At 41.0% G+C, this 23,941-nt stretch overlaps 1 protein-coding gene across 3 annotated transcripts in view; it reads right to left on the reverse strand.

The window, feature by feature from the left end:
* The window catches only part of herc4 (HECT and RLD domain containing E3 ubiquitin protein ligase 4), a 107,048-nt gene that overhangs the window by 78,755 nt on the left and 4,352 nt on the right, over nucleotides 1-23,941 (reverse strand). For all 3 annotated transcript variants that reach the window (XR_015760967.1, XM_087999123.1, XM_087999122.1), the window contains exons 2-7: nucleotides 23,447-23,733; nucleotides 17,573-17,732; nucleotides 12,326-12,402; nucleotides 9,468-9,689; nucleotides 4,587-4,678; nucleotides 285-415 (exon numbers count right to left, since the gene is read on the reverse strand). Coding sequence is in view for 2 of the 3 variants with exons in the window: in XM_087999122.1 (XP_087855248.1) it covers nucleotides 285-415; nucleotides 4,587-4,678; nucleotides 9,468-9,689; nucleotides 12,326-12,402; nucleotides 17,573-17,732; nucleotides 23,447-23,733 (969 nt within the window). In the remaining variant the exon portion in view is untranslated. The remainder of the gene's footprint in view (nucleotides 1-284; nucleotides 416-4,586; nucleotides 4,679-9,467; nucleotides 9,690-12,325; nucleotides 12,403-17,572; nucleotides 17,733-23,446; nucleotides 23,734-23,941) is intronic.

Consider the following 23,941-nt stretch of genomic DNA (forward strand, 5'->3'; position numbering starts at 1 on the left):
TGTAGATCTGTCTAGGGAAGCTCCATCAGGTTTTGTTGGAAAATGCAAAGCAGTAGATTTTCTCAAGAATATTCTTAACTGCTGGATTTGTGACCCAGAAGAAAAACTGTTTCTTCAACTCTTTCTGGCTTTCAAAATCAAACAGAAACAGAATGATGCAGTGCTAGCATCTGCAAGTATCATGTAATTTTTCCTGCTCCAGTATATAAACTTGACTAAAAAAGGTTTAGCAAAATCAAATTAAGTTCAATACACTATGCCATCTAACAAAACGGGATACCAACCTTCCACATGCAATCTGTGTTATTACATATCCCATCAATTCAAAGACTTTTCTTGGATTTATTTCATGATTTGTGCTGTTATGCCCCAATTGGCCATAGCCTCCAGCACCAAATGTAAATACTCCACCTTCCTGCAGGCAAATATATTTGAATTACAATTACAGGTGAACCAGTAGCAATCAATCATAAGAAAAAAGCTGAACAGTCCCTTGAATCAATTCCTTCATTCAAAAGATGCTAGCGATGACATACCTAAACTCAAATTTGCTGCCCTATTCTCTGTTCCCAGTTTTAAAACCCCAAGTTTATAAATAAGATTCAGTCTTAGGATATGGGTCTTGCTGGCCAGCGTTTATTGGCCATCCTTAAAAGCTCTTCGGAAAGTGAGTTGTGTTATTGAATTGCTGCATTCTTTTGGTGTGCCCAGTGCTGTTTGGGAAAGAGTTCCAGGACTTTGACCCAGAGAGAGGAAAGAAACAGCAATATATTTCCATGTCAGGAGGGTGAGTGATTTGGATGAGAATCTACAGGTAATTGTGTTCTCTTGCATTCTTGCCCTTGTTCTTATAGATGGAAGTGGTCATGGGTTTTGTGAGCACTGCCTCGGGAGCCTTGGCAAATGTCTACAGTGCATTTTATAGATGGCACACTGTTGCCACAAAACATTAGTGATATAGGGAGTGAATGTTTGGGAATATGGTGCTAATAAAGCAGGTTGCTTTGTTCTTGATGACGTCAAGCTTGAGTGTGACCGGAGCTCTACTTCTCCAAGCAAATGGGGAGTATTGTATCACACATCCCGACTTGCTTGTAGATGGTGTAAATGTTTTGGGGGAGTCAGAAGGTTTAGTTACTCACTGCAGGATTCCTAGCTTCTGACTGCCCTGTAGCCACAGTATTTAAATTTAAATGGTGCGTACAGTTTTGTTTTTGGCCTATGGTAACCCAAAGGATACTGATTTTGGGGGATTCAGCAATCGTAATATCATTAAGTGCCAAGGGGTGATAGCCAAATTCTCTCGGAGGAGGTTATTGCCTTGCACTTATGTGGTAGGAATGTTACTTGCCATTTGTCAGTCCAAGCCTATATTCCATCAAGGTCTTATTGCATTTGGACAGGGACTGCTTCAGCGGTGATCTCAACTTTGAATATGCAGAGCAACTGAGCTCCCATTGCCCTCACGAGTAGAAAATTGCAATAGACTCTTCGAGTGAACAGTATCATTGAACTAAAATGTAGGAGCAGGAATAGGTCATTCAGTCCTTGAGTTTCTTCATTCAATGAGATGACTGATCTCCAACAACTTCAATACTGACCTCCCTTCCTCCTTGCATCACATCCTCCCTCCACCGCCACCAATCTGTTAGACTCTTGGTTAATCTGTCAATTTCAGATTCAAAATTAAAAGTCAGCTCAGCATAAAATGCTGTTTTCAGAAGAGCTTTGCAAAGTTCCATCAAGCTTTGCATGGAACAGTTCTTTCTAACTTCATCCCAAAAGACCTGGTGCTAAATTTTAGATCGATCATCCTAACCAGAGACTCCCTAGCCAACATATCTGGTTTTTCTTTAACTACTCAAAGTGCCAATTACAGCTACTCCTCAAGCAACTGCTATGTAACATCCACCATTTCATTATGCAGACTTCAACCTTAACCCTTCAAACTCCTCCGCTGCCCTCAACTTTTCTCTCCAGAAGAAATCTCTGTTCAGCTTTTCAGCTCCAATCAGATGGCTAGCATTCTTTTCTAAATTTCACCTTTTACTGCAAAATATTCTTATCCTGTTTATTACATTTGAGAGTCCAGTCCCTCACCAACATGGTAGACTCTTAAGTGCCTTATCATACCAATGAACTTGTCATTTAATCCTATTTATTTGCACATTATTTTAGTCTATCAAGTAACAGCTACATATTAACAGTATGATGGCCATTCAAGTCTTTAAACAAAACATTTGTGGAATTTGTGCTTCACTGGTAAGCCAGCAAAAACCTTTATTGTCAATCCCTAATTGTTCTCAAAATGTTCGGGATGAGCTGCCTTTTTGAATACTTCGGTCCAAAATGGGTGTATATCCATTTTGGATATAGGTTTGCTCGTTGAGCTGAAAAGTTCATTTCCAAACGTTTCATTACCTTATTAGGTAACATCTTCAGTGGACCTCATGCAAAGCAATGCTGAAAATTCCTGCTTTCTATTTAGATGTTTGGGTTTCTTTGGGTTGGTGATGTCATTTCCTGTGAAGTCACTTCCTGTTCCTTTTCTCAGGGGGTGGTTGATGGAGTCTAACTCGATGTGTTTGTTGATAGGGTTCCAGTTGGAATGCCATGCTTCTAGGAATTCTCGTGTGAATCTCTGTTTGGTTTGTCCTAGGATGGTTATGTTGTCCCAGTCGAAGTGGTGTCCTTCCTTATCTGTATGTGAGGATACTAGTCAGAGCGGGTCACATCTTTTTGTAGCTAGTTGGTGTTCATGTACCCTGGTGGCTAGTTTTCTGCCTGTTTGTCCAATGTAGTATTTGTTACAGTCCTTGCACGGTATTTTGTAAATGACGTTAGTTTTGTTCATTGTCTGTATTGGGTCTTTCAAGTTCGTTAGCTGCTGTTTTAGTGTGTTGGTCGGTTTGTGGGCTACCATGATGCCAAGGGGTCTGTGCAGTCTGGCAGTCATTTCAGAGATGTCTTTGATGCAGGGCAGAGTGGCTAGGGTTTCTGGACTTGTTTTGTCTGCTTGTTTGGGTTTGTTGCTGAGAAATCAGCAGACTGTGTTCATTGGGTACTCATTCTTTTTGAATACACAGTATAGGTGATTTTCTTCTGCTCTACGTAGTTCCTCTGTGTTGCAGTGTGTGGTGGCTCGTTGAAATAATGTTCTGGTGCAGCTTTGTTTGTGGGTATTGGGATGATTGCTTCTGTAGTTCAATATTTGGTCTGTTTGTGTTGTTTTTCTGTAGACGCTGGTTTGAAGTTCCCCATTGGCAGTTCGCTCCACTGTGACATCTAGAAATGGCAGTTTGTTGTTGTTTTCCTCCTCTTTAGTGAATTTTATGCCAGTAAGGGTATCCTCTAACTTGTTTTGTTATGTGATGACAAAGGTGTCATCCACGTAGCGGACCCAGAGTTTGGGTTGGATGGTTGGCAGAGCTGTTTGCTCAAGTCTCTGCATTACTGCCTCTGCTAAGAATCCTGATATCGGAGATCCCATGGGTGTTCCATTGGTTTGTCTGTAGGTTTTGTTGAAAGTGAAGTGGGTTGGAAGACTGACTTCCAAAACATGAAACCAGATGGATCCAACACGCCATGCTTCTGCGGATTACCCAAAATTCACAAACCAGGAGCCCCCCCTTAGACCCATAGTCTCGTTACCTGGAACACCAACTTACAGATTGGCCAAGGAGCTACACAAAAGACAAACACTTAGTAGAGGACTCACACCTCTCCATCCACCCTACCCAAGAATTCCTGAAGACCAAAGACACTAAGGTAGAAGAGGATGAGATAATGGTCTCCTTTGATGTAACAGCCCTGTTTACTTCAATCAACATTAGCCTAGCTAAGGAAACACTGACTACACTATTAGAACAAGGAGATTATTATCATGCTAGTGGACCTATACCTTACCATCCACCTTGCCTTCAACAACAGGAAGTGAATTCACCACAGGAAATATCACCACAGGAAATGACATTACCAACCCAAAGAAACCCAAACATATAAATAGAAAGCAGGAATTTTCAGCATTGCTTCGCATGAGGTCCACTGAAGATGTTACCTAATAAGGTAACGAAACGTCTGAAAATGAACTTTTCAGCTCAGTGAGCAAACCTACATCCAAAACCTCAACCTGAGCTACAGATCTTCTCAAAACTCGCTGTATGTCCATCTACAGTGCTATTAGCAGGGAAATTTCAGAATTCTACATACCAGATGAATGTTCCAAGGTGGTGGATGTGATGCTGATCAAGCAGGCAGATTTAGGTGGAGTAATAAGGCAGCTATTAAGAGATATTGCCAACCTGGCCACAATGGGTATGGACAATGAAGGTTATCAGGGTATGGCAGAAAATCTTAATTACTTTATTGATCTAGAAATTTTATTACTATTCATTAGTTTTCCAATTAGTGTTGTCCACATCACTGAGAAATATCAAATCCACTTAAGCACTTTGATACTCATACGGAAATCCAACAGCAACTTTGTTCGCTTGACTTTGAAGCAGCAAATTTACAATATGTGCAAATCTATTGAAGGATATTTGATCCCTTGAGTTCGCACCAAGGTAAAATAACCCGAGCTCTACCTTTGTAAGAGCAGCAGTATGATCTTCACCACAGCAAACATAGACAATCTTCTGTGTTCGAAGAGATTTCAACAGAGCAGGAACATATCTGTCTGGGATCAAAATTGATGTTAAGTAAGAAGTTTGAACAGGATAGAGAGCTCTGCTGCATGTAATTATAATTTAGTAAATCAGAAATTTGATAATACAATACCTAATTTGAAAATTAAATCTAACATACGAGAATATACGCTACACAGAGCTTTAAATGATCTGCACCTGATCTTTGTTGCCAAACACTTCAATGTTTACTTAAATGCACTCAAATCATATTCTTGCCTACCTTAGTACAATACTGCAAGTTCTGATATTCCATGTCTTTAGGATACCGGATTGAGAAAACATCCAAGTCAAAGAACTCGAGCACAGAGTTGCTTTGAGATCTATTGCCTACACACCTATCAGTTCACTTTCAATTTGAATCAGTTCGTCAATGCCATGTGTTCAGTAATTATTAAGCTTAACTGTTTAAATCAGAATTAGTCCAACATTCAGAAACTTTGTTTTCCTTCGAAGCAGTTAGATTGATGGAGCATTTTTGTTGTTAAAAAGATATTTCTGCTCATTGATATTTATCTATCAAGTAATAAGGTTAATTGAGAATGATCTTGTGACTGTAACATGGAGGTTTACTTATGATTGATTCCAGCAGAGAAAAAAAAACAATATTCAATCGTTATCCGAGACACGCTTTAGAAATTCAGTGATTTTAGTACATGAAACAGAAAATTGGTCGGCCCTTTGAGCTTGCACCACCTGATCATGCAATTTCAGTACCCCAATTTTGCTTCTCTTCATTGTCCTTGATCCCTTTAGCTGCAAGGATCATGTTCAGCCCTTCTTGAATATATCTAATGAACTGGCCCCAACAGCTTTCTGTGGGAGAATTCCAAAGCTTCACAACTCAGTGAAGAAATTCTTCCTCACTTCAGTCCTGAATGGCTTACCCCTTATTCTTAGGTTCCTAGTTCGAGACTTCCCAACATTGGGAACATTCTTCCTGCATTTAGCCTGTCCAGTCTCATCAGAATTTTATATGTTCCTCTTAGATTCCCCCCATTCCCCCTCCCCACCACATTCTTCTAAATTCCAGTACAAACCCAGTTAACCTAGTCTTCCTTCATATGTCAGTCCTACTATCCCAGGAATCAGTCTAGTGAACATTTGCTGGACCCCTTCAATAGCAAGCATGTTCTTCCTCAGACAAGGAGACCAAAACTGCACACAATACTCAAAGTGTGGCCTCATCAATGCCTTGTTTAACTGCAGCAAGACATCCCTATTCCTATACTGATCCTCTTGCTATGACTGCCAGCATGCTATTTGCTTTCCTCACTGCCTACTGAACCTGCATGCCAACCTTCAGCGACTGTTTCGCCATGACACACAGATCTCGTTACATCTCACCTTTTTCTTAATTGCCTCAATTCAGATAATAATCTGCCTTCCTGTTTTTGCCATCACAGCTGATGACCTCAAATTTATCTACATTTGCCAAGTATCTGCCCACTCAGCCAGCCTGCCCAAGTCACCCTATAGCCTCTTAGCATGTTCCTCACTGCCATCCAGCTTAGTACTCTGCAAATTTGAAGATATTTCATTCAATTCCTTCATCCAAATTATTTAAGTATACATTTGATCACCTTTGTCCAAATTGTTAGTGTATACAATTGAACCCTGCAAAATACCACTTGTTGCTGCATGCCGCTTGTATTCCAACTCTTTGCTTCCTGTCTGCCAACCAGTTCTCTACCCATGTCAATACATTACTTCCAAAACCGTGAGCTTTAATGTTGTTTACTAATCTCTTGCGTGGAACCTTGTCAAAAGCCTTTTGAAAAATCTCGAAACACAACATCTGCGTGTCTGCGTGGGTTTCCTCCGGGTGCTCTGGTTTCCTCCCACAGTCCAAAGATGTGCAGGTCAGGTGAATTGGCCATGCCAAATTGCCCATAGTGCTAGGTGAAGGGGTAAACGTAGGGGTATGGGTGGGTTGCGCTTTGGCGGGTTGGTGTGGACTTGTTGGGCCGAAGGGCCTGTTTCCCCACTAAGTAATCTAATCTAATCTACTGATTCACCCTAGTCCACACTACTGGCCACATTCTCAAAAAATTCTGGCAGATTTGTTAAGTATGATTTCCCTTTAGTGAATCCATGCTGACTTGGACCGATTCTGTCACCACATTCCAAATAGTCAGTCATTTCAATCCTTAATGAGCAACTCCAGCATTCTCCCCACCATCGATATCAGGCTAACCGGCCTATAATTCCCTCTCCCTTTTTTAAACAAGTGGGTTTACATTAGCTACCCGCCAGTCCATTTTTCCAGAGTCTACAGAATGCTGGAAAATGATAACTAATACTTCTGCTATTTCTAGGGCTTCTTCCTGAAGTACTCTGGGATGTAGAGCATCAGGCACCAGGGACTTATCGGGTTTTAATCCCAACAATTTCCCCAATACCATTTCCTGACTAATAAGGATATCCTTCAGTTCCAGAGTGCTGGCAGGTGGGACTAGATTGGATTGGGATATCTGGTCGGCATGGACAAGTTGGACCAAAGGGTCTGTTTCTGTGCTGTATATCTCTATGACTCTGACTCTAACAGGATCTTGACTCGATGGGCCAATGGGCCAAGGAGTGGCAGATGGAGTTTAATTTAGATAAATATGAGGTGCTGCATTTTGGAAAGGCAAAGCAGGGCAGGACTTATACACTCAATGGTAAGGTCCTGGGGAATGTTGTTGAACAAAGAGACCTTGGAGTGCAGGTTCATAGTTCCTTGAAAGTAGAGTCTCAGTTGGATTGGATAGCGAAGGCAGTATTTTGCATGCTTTCTTTTATTGGTGAGAACATTCAGTATAGGAGTTGGGATATCATGTTGTGGCTGTACAGGACATTGGTTAGGTCACTTTTGGAATATAGTGTGCAATTCTGGTCTCCCTCCTATCAGAAGAATGTTGTGAAACTTGACAAGGTTCAGAAAAGATTTACAAGGATGTCGCCAGGGTTGGAGGGTTTGAGTTATAGGAAGAGGCTGAATAGGCTGGGGCTATTTTACCTGAAGTGTCAGAGGCTGATGGGTGATCAGGTTTATAAAATCATGAGGGGTATGGTTAGAGTAAATAGACAAGGTCTTTTCCCTGGGTTGGGGGGAATTCTAGAACTAGAAGGCATAGACTTAGGGTGAGAAGGGTAAGATTTAAAAGGGACGTAAGGGACAACCTTTTCATGCAAAGGGTGGTGCATGTATGAAATGAGCTGCCAGAGGAAGTGGAGGAGGCTGGAACAAATAACATTTAAATGGCATCTGGATGGATATATGAATAGAAAGGATTGAGAGAGATATGGGCCAAGCGCTGGCAAATGGGACTAGATTAATTCAGCATGTCTGGTCGGCGTGGACAAGTTGGACTGAAGGGTCTGTTTCTGTGCTGTACATCTCTATGTCTCTAATCTTCCTCCACTGCATTGCTACAAGGTTGGTTAGTCCAGTCAATATGCAGATAGAAATCACCCACAATAACTCCTGCATCCTTACTGTACACATCTCTAATTTCCTAAAAGATGCTATCCCATATATCATAAGACACAGTAGCAGTGGCCAGGCCATTGAGCTCATCGAGTCTGCTTGACCATTCAATCATGACTCATACGTTTCTCAACCCCATTCTTCTGCTTTCTTCCCGCAAGCCTTGACCCCCTTGATACTCAAGAACCTATCTCAGTCTTAAATATACTCATGACCTGGCCTCCACAGCTTTCCAAGGTCATTAATTTCATAAATTCCACTCTCTGGCTGCAGAAGTTTCTCCTTATCTCCTTTCTAAAACGTCTTTCCTTTACTCTAAGGCTGTGTTCTCAGGTCCTAGTCTGTCCTACCAATGGAAAGATTTTCTCAATATCTACTCTGTCCAGGCCATTCAGTATTCTGTAAACTTTAATTAGATCCCTCCTCATCTTCAGAATCTTACAGAGCCTCAGAAGTACATCCCTGCTTTTATATTCAAGTCCTCTCAAAACAAATGCTATCATTGCATTTTCCTTTTTAACTACTGACACAACCTGCAAGTTTATCTTGAGAGAATCCTGGACTAGAATTCCCAAGTCTCTTTGCACTTCAGATTTCTGAATTTTCTCTCCATTTAGAAAATAGTCCATGCCTCTATTCTTCCTATCAAAGTGCATGAGCTCACAGTTTTCCACATTGTACTCCATCTGCCACTTCTGTGCCCACACTTGACAACGCCCCAACCTCTCAACTCCTGTTTGGTGGTCTGTACATAACTCCCACCAACACTTGTTTCCCTTTGGTGTTCTGCAGCTTCACTCATGCAGATTCCATATTGTCCTCCCTTATTATTGAGTGTATCTCCTTAACCTGCAATGCTACCCCACTTCCCTTTCCTTTCCACCTATCTTTCTTCAAAGTTGAATACCCCTGGATGTTGAGCTCCCATCTTTGGTCACCTTTGAGACAGTTCTCCATTATCCCAATTACATCATATTTATTAGGAACTGTTTGTGCAGTTAATTCATCCACCTTATTATAAATGCTCCTCACATTGAGACACAGAGCCTTCAGGCTGGTTTTTTGGACATTTAGATGCTGATGAAATCATAAGGGCCTCATATGCACCCACAGGAGCAATATAAATACAAAATCCACAAGTCTAAAATGGCAGAAGGGAATATAAAAATATAACTCCCATTTCATCGGCAATCTCTTATTTCACCGGCCTTAGTTCAACACACAATAAAATCTCCATTGAGATTTCCCTCTGATTTTTCACCTATAATTCTGTCTGCTTTTATGTTTGTTGCTGATTTCTAATTACTCACCATGCTCATCATTCAAGCCAAGCTGGCCAAATTTGTTGCATCCCCAACCAAACACAGCCCCTGAGAGTGAGACTGCAAAACTGTGCGCTCCACCTGCTGCAATCTGAACAAAAGGAACACCATTTAAAGATCTAACAGGTTGCGGTGATGGCTGGTTTCCAATATCTTGACCTAATCCCAGTTGCCCATTCTTATTTTGTCCCCATGAGAAAACTTGACTTCCTGAAAGACAGTTTGCAAAAACAATTAAGAGAAAATACAATAAATTGAGAAAATTTGATACACAATAACATTTTTCTTTTTGCTGAAGCATACACTTCAGTTAAACAAGGTTACAATACTGCCATTTATTTTTCAAGTTTCAAACAATATTCTCTGATTTCTACCTGTAGCATCTGGTACTTGAAATACTTGTGGCAATGGTGCAAAAATTGAAACTAAACAAAACACTGAAGCGACTAGAAATCTGAAACAGAAACTGTTCTGAACAATCAAGAGGTCTGGCAAAATGTGTGGAGAGAGAAAATGGAGGTGATATCAAAGACTGATATTCAACTTTTCAGTGAATCAAGAGAAGCAATAAAAGCTGGCCTAGCCAGCTAAGCTCACATGCCAAACAAATATATGTTAAAAAAAAGACTGTGATAGACTTTGAACACTGAAGAAATAAGAGCAATTTTGGAATACAGTGGGAAGGTGGATTTGAAACGCATCAGCCATGGTTATTTAATGGTAGAACTACCTCACAGAGCTGAAATGTCTACTCCTGCTCTCAATGTTTCTTAACCATAAGATACTGGAGTAGAATTCGACCCATTAAATCTTCTCCACCATTTGATCATGGCGGCTTATGTGTTTCTTAAAACCAATCACCTGCCTTCTCTCCATAACCCTCGATTCCTTCAATAATCAAGAACCTATCTATCGCCGTTTTAAATATATTCAATAACTTGACCTCCATTATGGTTTTCTATGGCAATGGATTCTACAGACCCCCACCCTCTAGTTGAGGAAATTTCTCATCTCAGTTCTAAAGGCTGTGCCCTCAGGTCCTAGTCTCTCCAATGGATGCAAACATCATCTTTTTGTCCACTCTATCCAAGTCTTTCAATATCCTCTAAGTTTCAAGCAGATCCCCTTTCATCCTTCTAAACTCCATACAGTACAGACCCACAGTCCTCAACCACTCCTCACATGGCAAGTCCTTCATCGCAAGATCATTCTTGTAAACCTTCTCTGTACCCCTTCCAACACAAGCACACCCTTCCTTAGATATGGGGCCCAAAACTGCTCACAATATTCCAAACACTATCTGACCAGAGTCTTATATAGGCCCAACAATATATCCTTGCTCTTGTATTCTAGGCCTCTTGAAGTGAATGCTGACATTGCATTTGCCTTCCTGGCTGCCAAATGAATTTGGATGTGACCTTATGAGAATCTTGAACTGAGACTCAAGTCCCTTTGTGCTTTTCCCCATTTAGAAATGCCTATATTCTTCCTGCCAAAGTACATAATTTCACTTTTCATTTGCCATTTGTTTAGCAACTCTCCTAGTATGTCCAAGCCCTCTGCAGCCTCCAGCTTTCGCAACACTACCTGCCTCTCCACCCTTATGTTCTTAATTAGAAACACTACCTTAAATTTAATGTGAACAAATAAAAACCAATAAGAAAAAAAGTGTAGCTGACAAATTAACAGTTCAAGTTCCAATATTCTCACTATATTATTAATTCTATTCTTTATAAATTATTTTTTAACACTTTAATATACTACCAAATTTATGATATTTATGAAGAATCCTTTGAAGAAACTATTGAAACCTAAAATAGAAGCATGTTTACCTCCACCACAATCTTCTACTACATTTTTCTTGCTTCTCTTTCCCTTCTACATTTCATCACACATCCTTTGGAACCATCTTAGGTTTCTTGCCACCGTCCCCTTTTCTATTTCCCATGTGTCATTTAATTAATTCTGCTCTCAAACCCATCACAGACATTCCACACTTTTTTTCAACAAATCAAACGACCTCCTCACCCCAGTTACATTTCTCCTGCATTCTCTTAAAAGCTGACTGCAACCTCCAAAGTTGGATGGTTGGGGTCAGAAGTTAAAATTTTAACATTCTGAAAAACCTCAACTTGCCCACTTTTGACTTTAAAGGAGACAGGAAAAGGAGCTAATGCTTGTTGTAGATGCAGGTACAGTTCCAATATTTAAAATGCGTTTGGACAGATACATGAATAGGAAAGGTTTCAAAAATATAGGCCAAATGCAGGCAAATGGGACTAGTATACTTTGGGAAACCTGGGCAGCATGGACGAGTTGGATAGAAGGGTCTGTTTCTGTGCTGTATGACTAAGTACAAGACAAAACCTCTACAGTATGCAAACTAACTCAAATCACCCTAAATTCTTGCCTGAAAATCTACCTCCTCATCCCCATTCATCCAAGCAACCCACCCTTGTTAATATCCAGTCCATCATCTGTTTATCTAACCATAGATGCTACCTCAGCCTGTTGTGCACTTCAGCTATTTGGTTTTTTATTTCAGATTTCCTGTGTCCTTAGTACTTCTGCTCATGTTTTACAGTCATGTTCAAGAATACATGAAAATCCAGTAAATGATAGAATGACATGAGGAGACAAATCAACAAATGGATCATGAATTCAATCTTGCAGGGATCTCAGTAGCTTTGTATCAGCTTTACTGGAAACCTAACAACTTTCTGGTACACATTCCAGTTGATACACACGTGTGAAGAGAAAACGTCATTCAAGTGGAATGTACTACGTAGCAAATAAATATTTGACAAAGCATTTCTGTTTAAGGTCTCAACAAAATCTTTCCTTACCTTTTGACAATGCAAGGGAATGATGATAACCACAGGCCACCTGTGTTATCTGTACTTCTACTAAGGATTTTATATTCCTGAAAAAGTATAAATAAGACGAATGTCAAATTATTTACATTACCTACATTTTTGTAATATTCATCAAAACACAAGGAGAGAGGAGGTAGCTATCTGGCTGAGAGTTAGGTACACAAATGCATGTTGCACACAAAGAGAGTTTGGAAAACAAATTCAATTGAAAGGCTATGATACAGTAGTCATCTCAAAGACTTGGCCAAAGATTAGGTTCAGCTGACACCTAAGTTTCCAAACTATAAAACCTTTAGAATGGAAAATAAAATTGAGCAAGCAGTAGCAACAATATTGATGAGACAATTAAAACTTCAGTAGGGGTGGCCAGACACTGGAAACTGCGGTAGTACCAAGCAAAGATAAAGAAATTAAAGCTTTTGTCAAGAGATCTGATGATAGTCTCAGGAAATATACAAATACAGTATGAAGAAAGTAATATAATTATTATGGAAAACTTTTTTGTTAGAGACTGGTCAAATCAGAACAGCTCAAATAATAAATGCAATTAATATTTACTCCGTATTCTGGACAGTATTATGTAGTAATAAGTTTTAGAATGAACCAAGAATGGGACAATTGTCATGATATTAGTTTTCAGGCTAAGTAACAAGCCACACAGACAAGCTGACTCCAAAAGAACATCTTACAAGTAGAAATCACAATCCAACTAAAATTATCTCAGTTTTTTTAAAAACAACATTAAGTGAATAAAATGCAAGTTGGGCTCTGGACAAACCTATGAACAATGAACTATTCAGGGAAGTTATTAGCATGGACAGACTCTAGGAAGTTTTGGAAGATTATAACCTCTTTCATTGCTTCTGTGGTGCTTTTGATATTTTCTACCATGAAGAGAGATCCAAAACCACTGCCATTTCCTGACTTTTCAATTTATCTGGTCTCAGCCTTTATGGAAATCATTTATTTTTGCTAATCTTTTTTTACATAGATTCATGGTATGGATTTTGCATCATTAGAATAGATGCAGTGGAGGATAATGGAATATTTTCTTTATAAAAAAAGCCAGGCATTGCAAAGTGTGCAGAGGTGACTAAGCAAATCTTTGGAATTAGGCTATCAACCAATATTCATAACTTCCATATGTGGAAGCAGGGAAATTTTAGAGGTAAAAGGCAAGGTCAGAGTTAGGGCCAAGGAACGATGAGGAGGCATGTTGATTAAATTTTCCAGTTTGGGGTGAAAAGGGGAAACTGCACCCATTATGTACTGGCAAAAGAAGGGATAGCTACCGCCAAGGTGCCTACATACTGCACCCTGCAGCATTTTCTTACCTTTTGTTAATTGCCTCCTGGACCCAAAGTGATGGTTCCTGCTCTTCCGAGCCAAGGTTCTTCCTCACTAGTGTCCTACATCATCTTTGATTTTTAGGGCTACATGGCACTCCCTCCTTTTTCATCTTGTCTGCCTTTTGTAGATGTCAAATCCCTGAAATATTTAGTCCCTAGAATGCTACTACATTTCTGTTACAGCAATTAAATTAAATCTCTATTTATGCCATTAAATTGCTGATTTTGTTATAAACAACATGTATTCAGGTAAAGCTCTTAATTTTAACATTCCCTGATGCATTATTACAGTTAAATGATTTGTCCTCTCCTGTGACACTTTGCTGATCTTTACCAATCACTGCACTCTTCAGTGGCCTGATTTTTCTTGTTGGATTCAGAATCGACCAATGCATCCCCAAACCACACCCAGCCACTTTCCAGTTTGAAGTTCTATCCACAGCTGTATGATTGCTCAGGACCCAGTTAAATTGAGCCTGTTCCAACAAAATAGTTTCTTTTGATACTATTGGTACAAATGCCATATGAAATCAAAACCCTACTCTCTCAAGTCAAACAACATTCAGCTCTGATCCATTTGACCCGCTGCCAATTTGTACATAGTTAGGTAGTATAACCCAGAGATTATTTATGTTGAGGTTCTGTTTAGTCCTCAAACCCCCTCTAAAGAACCTCATTCTAACCAAGTTGCTGATTAATATGAACCTTAACAAATGGACCTTCTCCTCCCACACTCCAAGCTTTCCTATCATTGAAAGGAGATGTTTTTAACTAGATTAGAACAAGCAACATAGCTTTTAGAGCTCTCAGTTTCCAGCGACAGAAGCTATTGCCAATGCTTCCATTTTCTATTAAACTCCCCTCAACTTGAATGGTCTTATGTGTCACAGTGCTGTGATTTGTCCAACCACACTGCAGACTTCACACTCCACACCCTTCAAGAATGTTTTAACGATTCAATAAGCTCAACTGAAGAGGTTCCTCCAGCACTGCAGCTTACACGTTTGACTCTCAATCATACCCTACTGCCTGATCAGTAATCAAATCTGTGCCTCTTCCTAACGTAATATGGTTGACTGTCTCCTGGAACAAAGTATCCAGATAATTTTTCCTCTTTCTGATTTTCTGTACCAACTCTGAATTGAATTCACTCAATGTACATACCTACTTAGGGTGCCTTGATGATAATGAGTCTCACAAAACTTCCCCATGCTGTTAATTACATACACCACTTATACTGCTGTTCCTTTTTACTTAGATTCAATCAAATATTTACAAAAAAGCTCTACGTTAATAGGGAGTACTTCCTTCCCCACTGTACTAGATTTCCACTCGCATACAACTCCCACTGTTACATTGCAACAAATTCTGTAACCTTAACGTTAACCTTCTGGAATCTAAATCTCTTGTGCTGAATCCATTTTTTGGGCAGTGTGAAGAGTCACTATTCAGGCAATCACTTTGAGATGACCGAAAACTATTGGAAAGTAACAAATGTGACAAAAATATTCGAGAAAGAGAGAAAACAGGGAGCAGTAGACTGATTAGCCTGACTTTAGTCTTTGGAAAATTGCTGGAATCCACTGTTAAGGAAATAAGTGGGAACAGGGAATTTTTTTTCAAATCAGAAAAAAAGTGTCTTCTGTGTGCACATGTAAACGGTACACTTACCAACTTTTATACTCTGAACTGTTAAGTCTCAGGACAACTGTACAAGGTGAGACCCCAACTGGAGTACTGAGAGCAGTCTGGTCCCCTCATCCAAGGAAACACATTATTTCATTGGAAGCAGTTCAGGTAAGGTTCACTAAATGATTCCTGGTATGGAGGAATTGTCTTATGAGCAAAGGTTAAACAGGTTGGAACTCAACTCATTGGAATTTAGAAGAATGAAAGGTGATCGCATTGAAACATATAGCCTTTTTTAGGGGCTTGATAAGGTAAATGTTGAAAGGATGTTTCCCCTCATGAGAGAATCCACAGGACCAGGGCGCATAGTCTCAGAAATAAGGGCACCAATTTAAAGCTTGGATGAGAAGGAATTCTCTTCTCAGACGGTTCTGTGGCAAGGAGTTACGAAGAGACAGAGCTGTGGGGGCAGAGCCCTTTTGCATATTTAAAACTGAGAGAATCTTTTCAGGAGGGGAATCGAGGGTTTTGAAGAAATGGCAGGAAAGTGAACATGAGGAGTGTCGGATCAGCCTGTTGAAAAGAGGAACAGGTTCGAGGGATCGAATAGCCTACTCAGGTTTTCCTACTTGTGGTGTTCTTATACCTTGATTGTACACTTATTTTCAAAACCATCCATAGCCTACCCCTTCCCTACCTCTAATCTCCTTCAACACAATAATGCATGATACCCAAATCCCTCAAACTCTGAAACTCTAAAGTATAATCCATTTTAATCAAGCTACGAATCAGTGGTTGTGTCCAGATCAAGTTCTGGAATTCCATTCCTAAACTTCAAGCTTTCCTCCCTACCTTGACATAGCTCACTGAAGTCCTTAATTTGGACTATAAATAGTGGCAGGGAGCCCCATCATTAATCCTTGTAGCATCCAACCAGTTGGCACCCTGCCACCTGCCAACCTGAAAATGATTAATTCTGATTCTCTTGCTCATCTTTTAATTGATCCTCTATTTAGACTAATACATTACCTTCTATTGTGCAACATTATTTTGTGTGGCAGATTATTAAATACCTTTTGAAAACTCAAAATATCCAATCGCCATGGCTTCCCCTGATTTATCCTAATTAGATTCTCAGAAAATTCTTAGCAAATGTGGTTTGCTTATGAATTCGCTTTCATAAAGCTGCATTGACAACAAAATCATTTTATCAATAGAGGTCAGCTGTGGCTTAGTTGGTAGCACTCTCATCGCAGAATCACAAGGTTAAGTCCCATTCCAGAGCTTGAGAACAAAAATCAAAGCAGACACAGCGCTCTCAGAGGCATCGGGATGGGTATATGAATAGAAAGGGGTGAGGAGGATAAGTTGGCAAATGGGACCAGATTAATTTAGGATATCTGGTCAACATGGAAGATTTAGACTGAGGGGTCTGTTTCCATGCTCTACATCCCTAATGACTCGAAGTTAAAAGAAAACAGCAGCGAAGAAAACAATGGTATATACTACAGACAAAGCTCAGAGACTTCACAATTACTTATCCACAATATTTAAAGACGATGTACCCATCACAAATTTTCAATGCTCTCTTGATTTAGAACATGCCTTTGATAAGAACATTGCAGATATAATTTCCTGATTAAAGGAAGGAAGAAACAAGGAAATTATGGCACTCAACAGGGAAGTTATTGGAATTGATCTTTGAACACAGAATGACTTGACCTTTATGAGTTGATTAAAGAATCACCAAGGATTTGACGGATAGGTCATGACGACAATAATGCTGAATTCAATAAAGCCTCTTATTGGCAATGGAATATCTGTGGACATTCTCTATGAAGGTCCAGAAGGCATTTGACAAATTTGTAGACAAGAGATTAATATAAATTAGAATAGATTTGGAAGCAACCTTGAGATATGGGTTACATGTGACAAATGGCATTCTCCGTAGATCTGCACTGGGGCTTCAGTTTTTGGAAATTAATATCAATTATTTAAATAAAAGAATGGAAACTGGATATCCAAAATTGCTGATGATGATATGATAAGATAGAAAATATAGGACTGAACAGATGGAAGCAGCAAGTTGCATGAAATTACAACAAATAGTTTTGTTTTAATTTAAAACACTTCAGAAAGTTAGTATATCTCTTCAAACAAACATTTATCTCTTTAATACTATGCATAGTATTTCAAATAAAACTATTTAAAACAGTCAGTGAAAATACAAAGTACTTACCTGGGAACCCGGACACTTTCTTCTGTGATAGCCAAACCCAACTGACCATCTTTGGCAAGACCCCAAGCAAACACTTGACCACTATCATTTAGTGCAAGAGTATGCATCTCTCCACATGAAACGGCAGTGATATTCTGAGCATCCAGTGCCCCAACTTGCTCTATACTCCAAAATATATTAAAAAAATTAAATTTAGCTTGATCTCTGGGCACAGTACAGCACAAGATTGACAACACTAACTACAATCACGATTCAGGGATTACATGGACCAGAAACTGGCTAAAGAGCAGATCTGACGTAAGAAATGTGTGTCAAGTAATGCATTTTCTGCCACCCATCTACAAGGCATAATTCAGGAGTGTGATAGAATAGCCACCACTTGGCTGGGTAAGTGTAGCTTGAAACAGCAGCTTGACACAATCCAGGACAAAGTACACCACTTGATTGGCAAGTTATCCACCATCGTTTGCATTCTCTACCTCAACGACTACCACCACAGTGCTATCAAGCTGCATTGCTGTAACTCACTGAATAATCTTCAACAGCATCCTCCAAACCCAAGATCTCTACCTTTTAGGAGAAAGATAACAGATGCAAAGGAACTCATTCTGGGACCAAGGCGTAAGGAAGTTTCAAAAGTGGAAGTGGTATTTTCTTATTAGTTAGAGTCAGTTATTGCAGTTAAGAAGGGATGATATCTTGGAAAGACTGTGAAATGAGGCTTTATGGGTAGAGAGTACAAGTTTGAAGAAAAGGGCTCCAGCCATTCATTGTTGGGAAAGTGTTATCAGCCCCCAGTCAGCAGGCAATTGAGCAGATATGTAGTCATTTCATGAAGGTCTGTGAAAACAATAATAATTACATTTACCACAGTATTATCAATGACAATATTGTTTAGGATACTCACAGTGTAAAAGGTTTAGAGAGGCAGATTTCCTGAAATGTATACAGAAGAGTTTATTTTATATCAATACAGTGATCCTGTAAGGGATGGTGCAGTGCTGGATTTAATGAAGTGGTGACAAAGGGCGAATGTTTTAGTGATAACAACCACAACATCAAATTTGTAAGTTTGTTATCGAAAAGGCAAAGGATGGCATGTGTGAAAGGGTTTTGGATTTGGGTAAGGCACATTTTGTTAAAATAAGGCAGGACCTATCAAAAATAGACTAAGAAAAGCTACTTAGTCTGTGGGTAAATCTACAGCAGAACAGTGGGAGGCATTTATAAAGGTTCTGTGCCTATCCAAGAGTCGCTTAAATGTCCCTAATGTATCTGACTCTACTAATACTGCTGGCAGTGTCATCCATGCATCCACCACTGAGTAAAGTCTGTGGTTATCCACTCTATCTATGCCTCCCAACATCTTGCACACCTCTATCGAGTCACCTCTCATCCCTCTTCGCTCCAACGAGATAAGCCCTAACTCCCTCAACCTTTCTTCATAAGACATGCCCTCCATCCAGGCTACATCCTGCTAAGTCTCCTCTGCACCCTCTCTAAAGCTTCCACATGTTTCCGATAATGAGGCAACCAGAACTCAACTATTGCAAGAATGGTGTAACCAACTCTCTATAGAGCTGCAGCATAACCTCGTGGTTCTTAAACTCAAGTGCCCTGCTAATGAAAGCCAACATATGTCTTCTTAACAACCCAATCAACTTGGTGGCAACTTTGAGTGATCTATAAACATGGACCCCAAGATCCCGCTGTTCCTCCACACTGCCAAGAATCCTGTCTTTAACACTGCATTCCGCATTCAAATTCGACCTTCCAGAGTGAATCACTTCACACTTTTCCAAGTTGAACTCCATCTGCCATTTCTCAGCCCAGTTCTGCATTCTGTCAACGTCTCGTTGCAACCTCCACACTATCCACAGCTCCACCAACCGTTGTGTCATCAGCAAACTTACTAACCCACCCTTCCACTTCCTCATCCAAGTTATTTATAAAAATCACAAAGAGCAGAGGTCCCAGAACCGATCCATATGGAACATCACTGGTCACAGAGCTCCAGGCTGAATACTTGTCACTGACGACCACCACCCTCTGTCTCCTATGGGCCAGCCAATGCTGTATCCAGACTGACCAGTTTCCCTGTATGCCATGCCTCCTTACTTTCTGAATGAGCCTACCATGGGGAACCTTATCAAACGCCTTGCTAAAATCAATGTACAGCACATCAACTGCTCTACCTTCATCAACTTGTTTTATCACATTCTCAAAGAATTCAATAAGGTTTGAGGCATGATTTGCCACTCACAAAGCCATGCAGACCATCTCTAATCAAATTATGGTTCCCCAAGTAATCATAAATTCTGTCTCAGAATCCTCTCCATTACTTTGCACCCCACAGATGCAAGACTGACCAATTTATAATTCTCAGGATTATGCCTTTTACCTGCCTTGAACAAGAGTGTTAACATTTGTCTCCCTCCAATCATATGGCACCACTCCAGTGGACAGTGAGGATGCAAAAATCATTGCCAAAGGTACAACAATCTCATCCCTCACTTCCTGTAGTAACCTAGGGTATATCCGTCTGGTCCAGGGGATTTACCTATCCTTGTAGAGTCAGAGATGTACAGCATGAAAACAGACCCTTCAGTCCAACTTGTCCATGCCAACCAGAAATCCCAACCCAATCTAGCCCCACCTGCCAGGAATTGGCCCATACCCCTCCAAACCCTTCCTATTTATATATCCATCCAAATGCCTTTTAAATGTTCCAATTGTACCAGCCTCCACCACTTTCTTTGGTGGCTCATTCCCTACATATACCACCCTCTGCATGAAAATGTTGCCCCTTAGGTCTCTTTTATAGTTTTCCCCTCTCACCCTAAATCTATGCCCTCTAGTTCTGGACTCCCCCACCCCAGGGAAAAGACTTTGTCCATTTAGCCTATCCACGCCCCTCATGATTTTTAAAACCTCTATAAGGTCACCCCTCAGCCTCCGACGCTCCAGGGAAAACAGCCCCAGCGTGTTCAGCCTCTCCCCACAGCTCAAATCCTCCAACCCTGGCAACATCCTTGTAAATCTTTTCTGAACCCTTTATGTTTTACAAAATTTTCAGCACATTCTTCTTCCTATCACCCTGATGGCTTTCTTTAATTCTACCTGCTAAAACTTTCTTGTGCCCCCTTCTAACTCTCCTCAGTCCATTCTTCAGTTCCATCCTGGCTACCTGGTAGCTCTCTAAAGCACTGTCTGATCCTTGTCTTCTCAACCTTAAGTAAGCTTCCTTCTTCCTCTTGACTAGATGTTCCACATCCCTTGTCACCAAAGGTTCTTTCAACCTACCACCCCTTCCTTGCCTCAGTGGGACAAACCTGGTGCTTCTTAAACAACCTCCACATTTCTGTTGTGCATTTCCCTGAAAACACCTGTTCTTAATTTCAGTGTCCCAGCTCCTGACTAATAGCATGCTAATTCCCCCTCCCACAATTAAATACTTTCCCATTCCGCGTGCTCCTATCCCTCTCAGTGAGAATAGTGAAGGTCATGGAGTTGTGATCACCATCACCAAAATGCTCTCCCACTAAGAGATAGATGGTTCATTGCCAAGCACCAAATTCAATACGGCCCCCCCTCTAATCGGACTATCTACATCTACTACAGGAAGCAATCATGGACACATCTGACAAAAACTACTTCATCCAAACTATTTGAATTAAGCAGGTTCCAATCAATATTAGGGAAGTTAAAGTCACCCATGATAACAACCCTGTTACTTCTACACATTTCCAAAATCTGACTAGGCATTGCAAATTACAATGGAAAAACACAGCTCTCAAAGCGTGCCATATTAACTTCTGGGGGCTATAGCTAAAATTGAGACTAATTAAGTAACCGTCTGACAAATTCGTATTTACGGAATCATACCTTTTGGACAACATCCCAGATATGACTAACACCATTCCTGGGTAGTTCCTGTTCTACCAGCAGGACAGACACAGCAGAGGTGTCAGCACAGTGGTATGTATTCAGGAGGGAGTTTCCATGGTAGCCCTCAACATTGAAATGGAGCGTTGGGTCGCATGGCATTAGGTCAAAAATGAACATGGAAACCTACTGATTACTATCTACTGCCACATTGTCAGCTGATGAATCAGTATTGCACCATGTTGAACACCATTGTCGAGGAAGTGCAGAGGGAGGCAAGCACACAGAATGTACTCTGGGTTTGGGACTTTAATGTTCAGCAATGCCAGTACTGACAGAATCCTAAAGGAAATAGTTGCCGTACTGAGTCTGCGGAAGGTGTCAGCAAAACGGAAATCAGCAGGGATCAGCAAGGTGGAAAAACATACCTGGCCTCCCCCTGACCAATCTGCCTGTCGCAGATGCATCTGCCCAGAACAGTATTGGGAAGAGTGTACACAACACAGTCCTTGTGAAGACAAAGTCCATCTTCACATTTACCATCTATCGTGTCGTGTGGCGAGGTGAAACCACCATGCAAAAGAGAATACAATTTGATCTTTTTTTGAAAATCACTCATGGGACCTGGCATCACTAGCTGGGCCAGCACTTATTCCCCACCTCTATTTGCCCTTGAGAAGATGGCGATGAGCTGCCTTTTTGAACCGACATGCTGTACGTTTTTTTAGTTTAGATTCCCTACAGTTTGGAAACCGGCCCTTCGGCCCAACAAGTCCACACTGATCCTTCGAAGAGTAACCCACCCAGACCCATTCCTCTATATTTACGCCTGACTAATGCACCTAACACTACGGGCAATTTAGCATGGCCAATTCACCTGACCTGCACATCTTTGGACTGTGGGAGGAAACCGGAGCACCCGGAGGAAACCCACGCAGGCACGGGGAGAACGTGCAAACTCCACACAGTCAGTCGCCTGAGGCGGGAATTGAACCCGGATCTCTGGCGCTGTGAGGCAACAGTGCTAACCACTGTGCCACCGTGCCGCCCACAGGTTGCAAGGATTGGAGTGTTTGAGCTATAGGGAGAGGCTGAACAAGCTGGGGCAGTTTGCCCTGGAGCAGAGGCTAAAGGTGATCTTATAGAGCTTTATAAAATCATAAGGGGCATGAATAGGGTAAATAGACAAGGTCTTTTCCCTGGGGTGAGGGTGTGGGTAGGTTTAGGGTAAGAGTGAAAAGATTTGAAAGGGACCCAAGGATCAACTTTTTCACGCAAAGGATAGTGCATATATGGAATGAGCTGCCAGAGGAATTTATGGAGACTGGTACAACTATGACATTTAAGAGGCATCTGGACGAGTATGTGAATAGGACGGGTTGACAGGGATGTGGGCCAAGTGCTGGCAAATAGGACTACATTAGTTTAGGATAGCTGGCTGGCATGGATGAGTTAGACTGAAGGGTCTGTTTCTACGTTTCTATGACTATGCCCTCCAGACCAAGTGCCCCTTATCTTAAATTTCTGCCTCGATTATTGATCCTTCCATGAAGGGAAATGTTTCTTCCTGTCTACCTTATATATGCCCCTCATAATTTATAATCTCAATCATGCACCCCTTCAGTCTCCTCTGCTCTAAGGAAAAACAACCAGTCTAATCTCCCTTCATAACTAAATCTCCCCAGCCCAAGAAACATTCCCATAAATCTTTCCGGCCTAGGTTGATAAAGAGAGACACACACACACTCACACAGAGGTTGTAAGGGAGGTGGATATGGAAGTCTAGACACAGTCCCGCTCCTAGGGGACAACAGGGTCTTCATTTTCCTCCCCCCCACTTTGATGAAAGAGCCAAATCCAAGTATTTCCAGCATTTTCTGTTTTTGGCCAGTTTCTGTGCCATGTATTCTAAGCAATTAGTTTTGAAAACAAGCTCCCAAAAATCAAACTTTCTAACAAAGATTGCACCACTGCAACCTGTGGGCTTACCTGGTCTCTTTCTTGCTTTCTCATGTCCCAGCTGGCCCAGATCATTACATCCACAGCTGTAAACAGTCCCATCATCAAGAACAAAAACTGTATGTCTGCGGCCACATCCCAAATCACGAATCTTTCTGCTTTGGAAAAACTCACAGATTCTTGGTTCTAAAACAACCTCCTCATCGATACCACCAAGTCCAAGCTGTCCATATGATGTATTTCCCCAACATAGCATGGCTAATGTTGGAGATTTGGAATCTGTAGCTTCAATCAACCTGCCGCAGACGGATTGCTCCCTGTATGGATTTGAAAGCAAGGGAGATAGACAGGTGAATCAGTGTGGAGGTGGGACAATTCCATTTAGACCACAGCCCAGAAAGAAAACACACATTTCTCTCCCACTAAAGATCCCTATCCATGATCAGCCGACTGTCAGCAGGAGGGGGAGGAAGGGAGCGAGGGAAGGGTGGGGTGCGGGGGGGGGGGGGGTGAAGGGTAAGGGGG

Source organism: Chiloscyllium plagiosum, unplaced genomic scaffold (assembly GCF_037043375.1).
Source record: "Chiloscyllium plagiosum isolate Xiang-an unplaced genomic scaffold, Cpla_swu_hap1 HiC_scaffold_22, whole genome shotgun sequence".
In the NCBI taxonomy this organism is placed as follows: Eukaryota; Metazoa; Chordata; class Chondrichthyes; order Orectolobiformes; family Hemiscylliidae; genus Chiloscyllium; species Chiloscyllium plagiosum.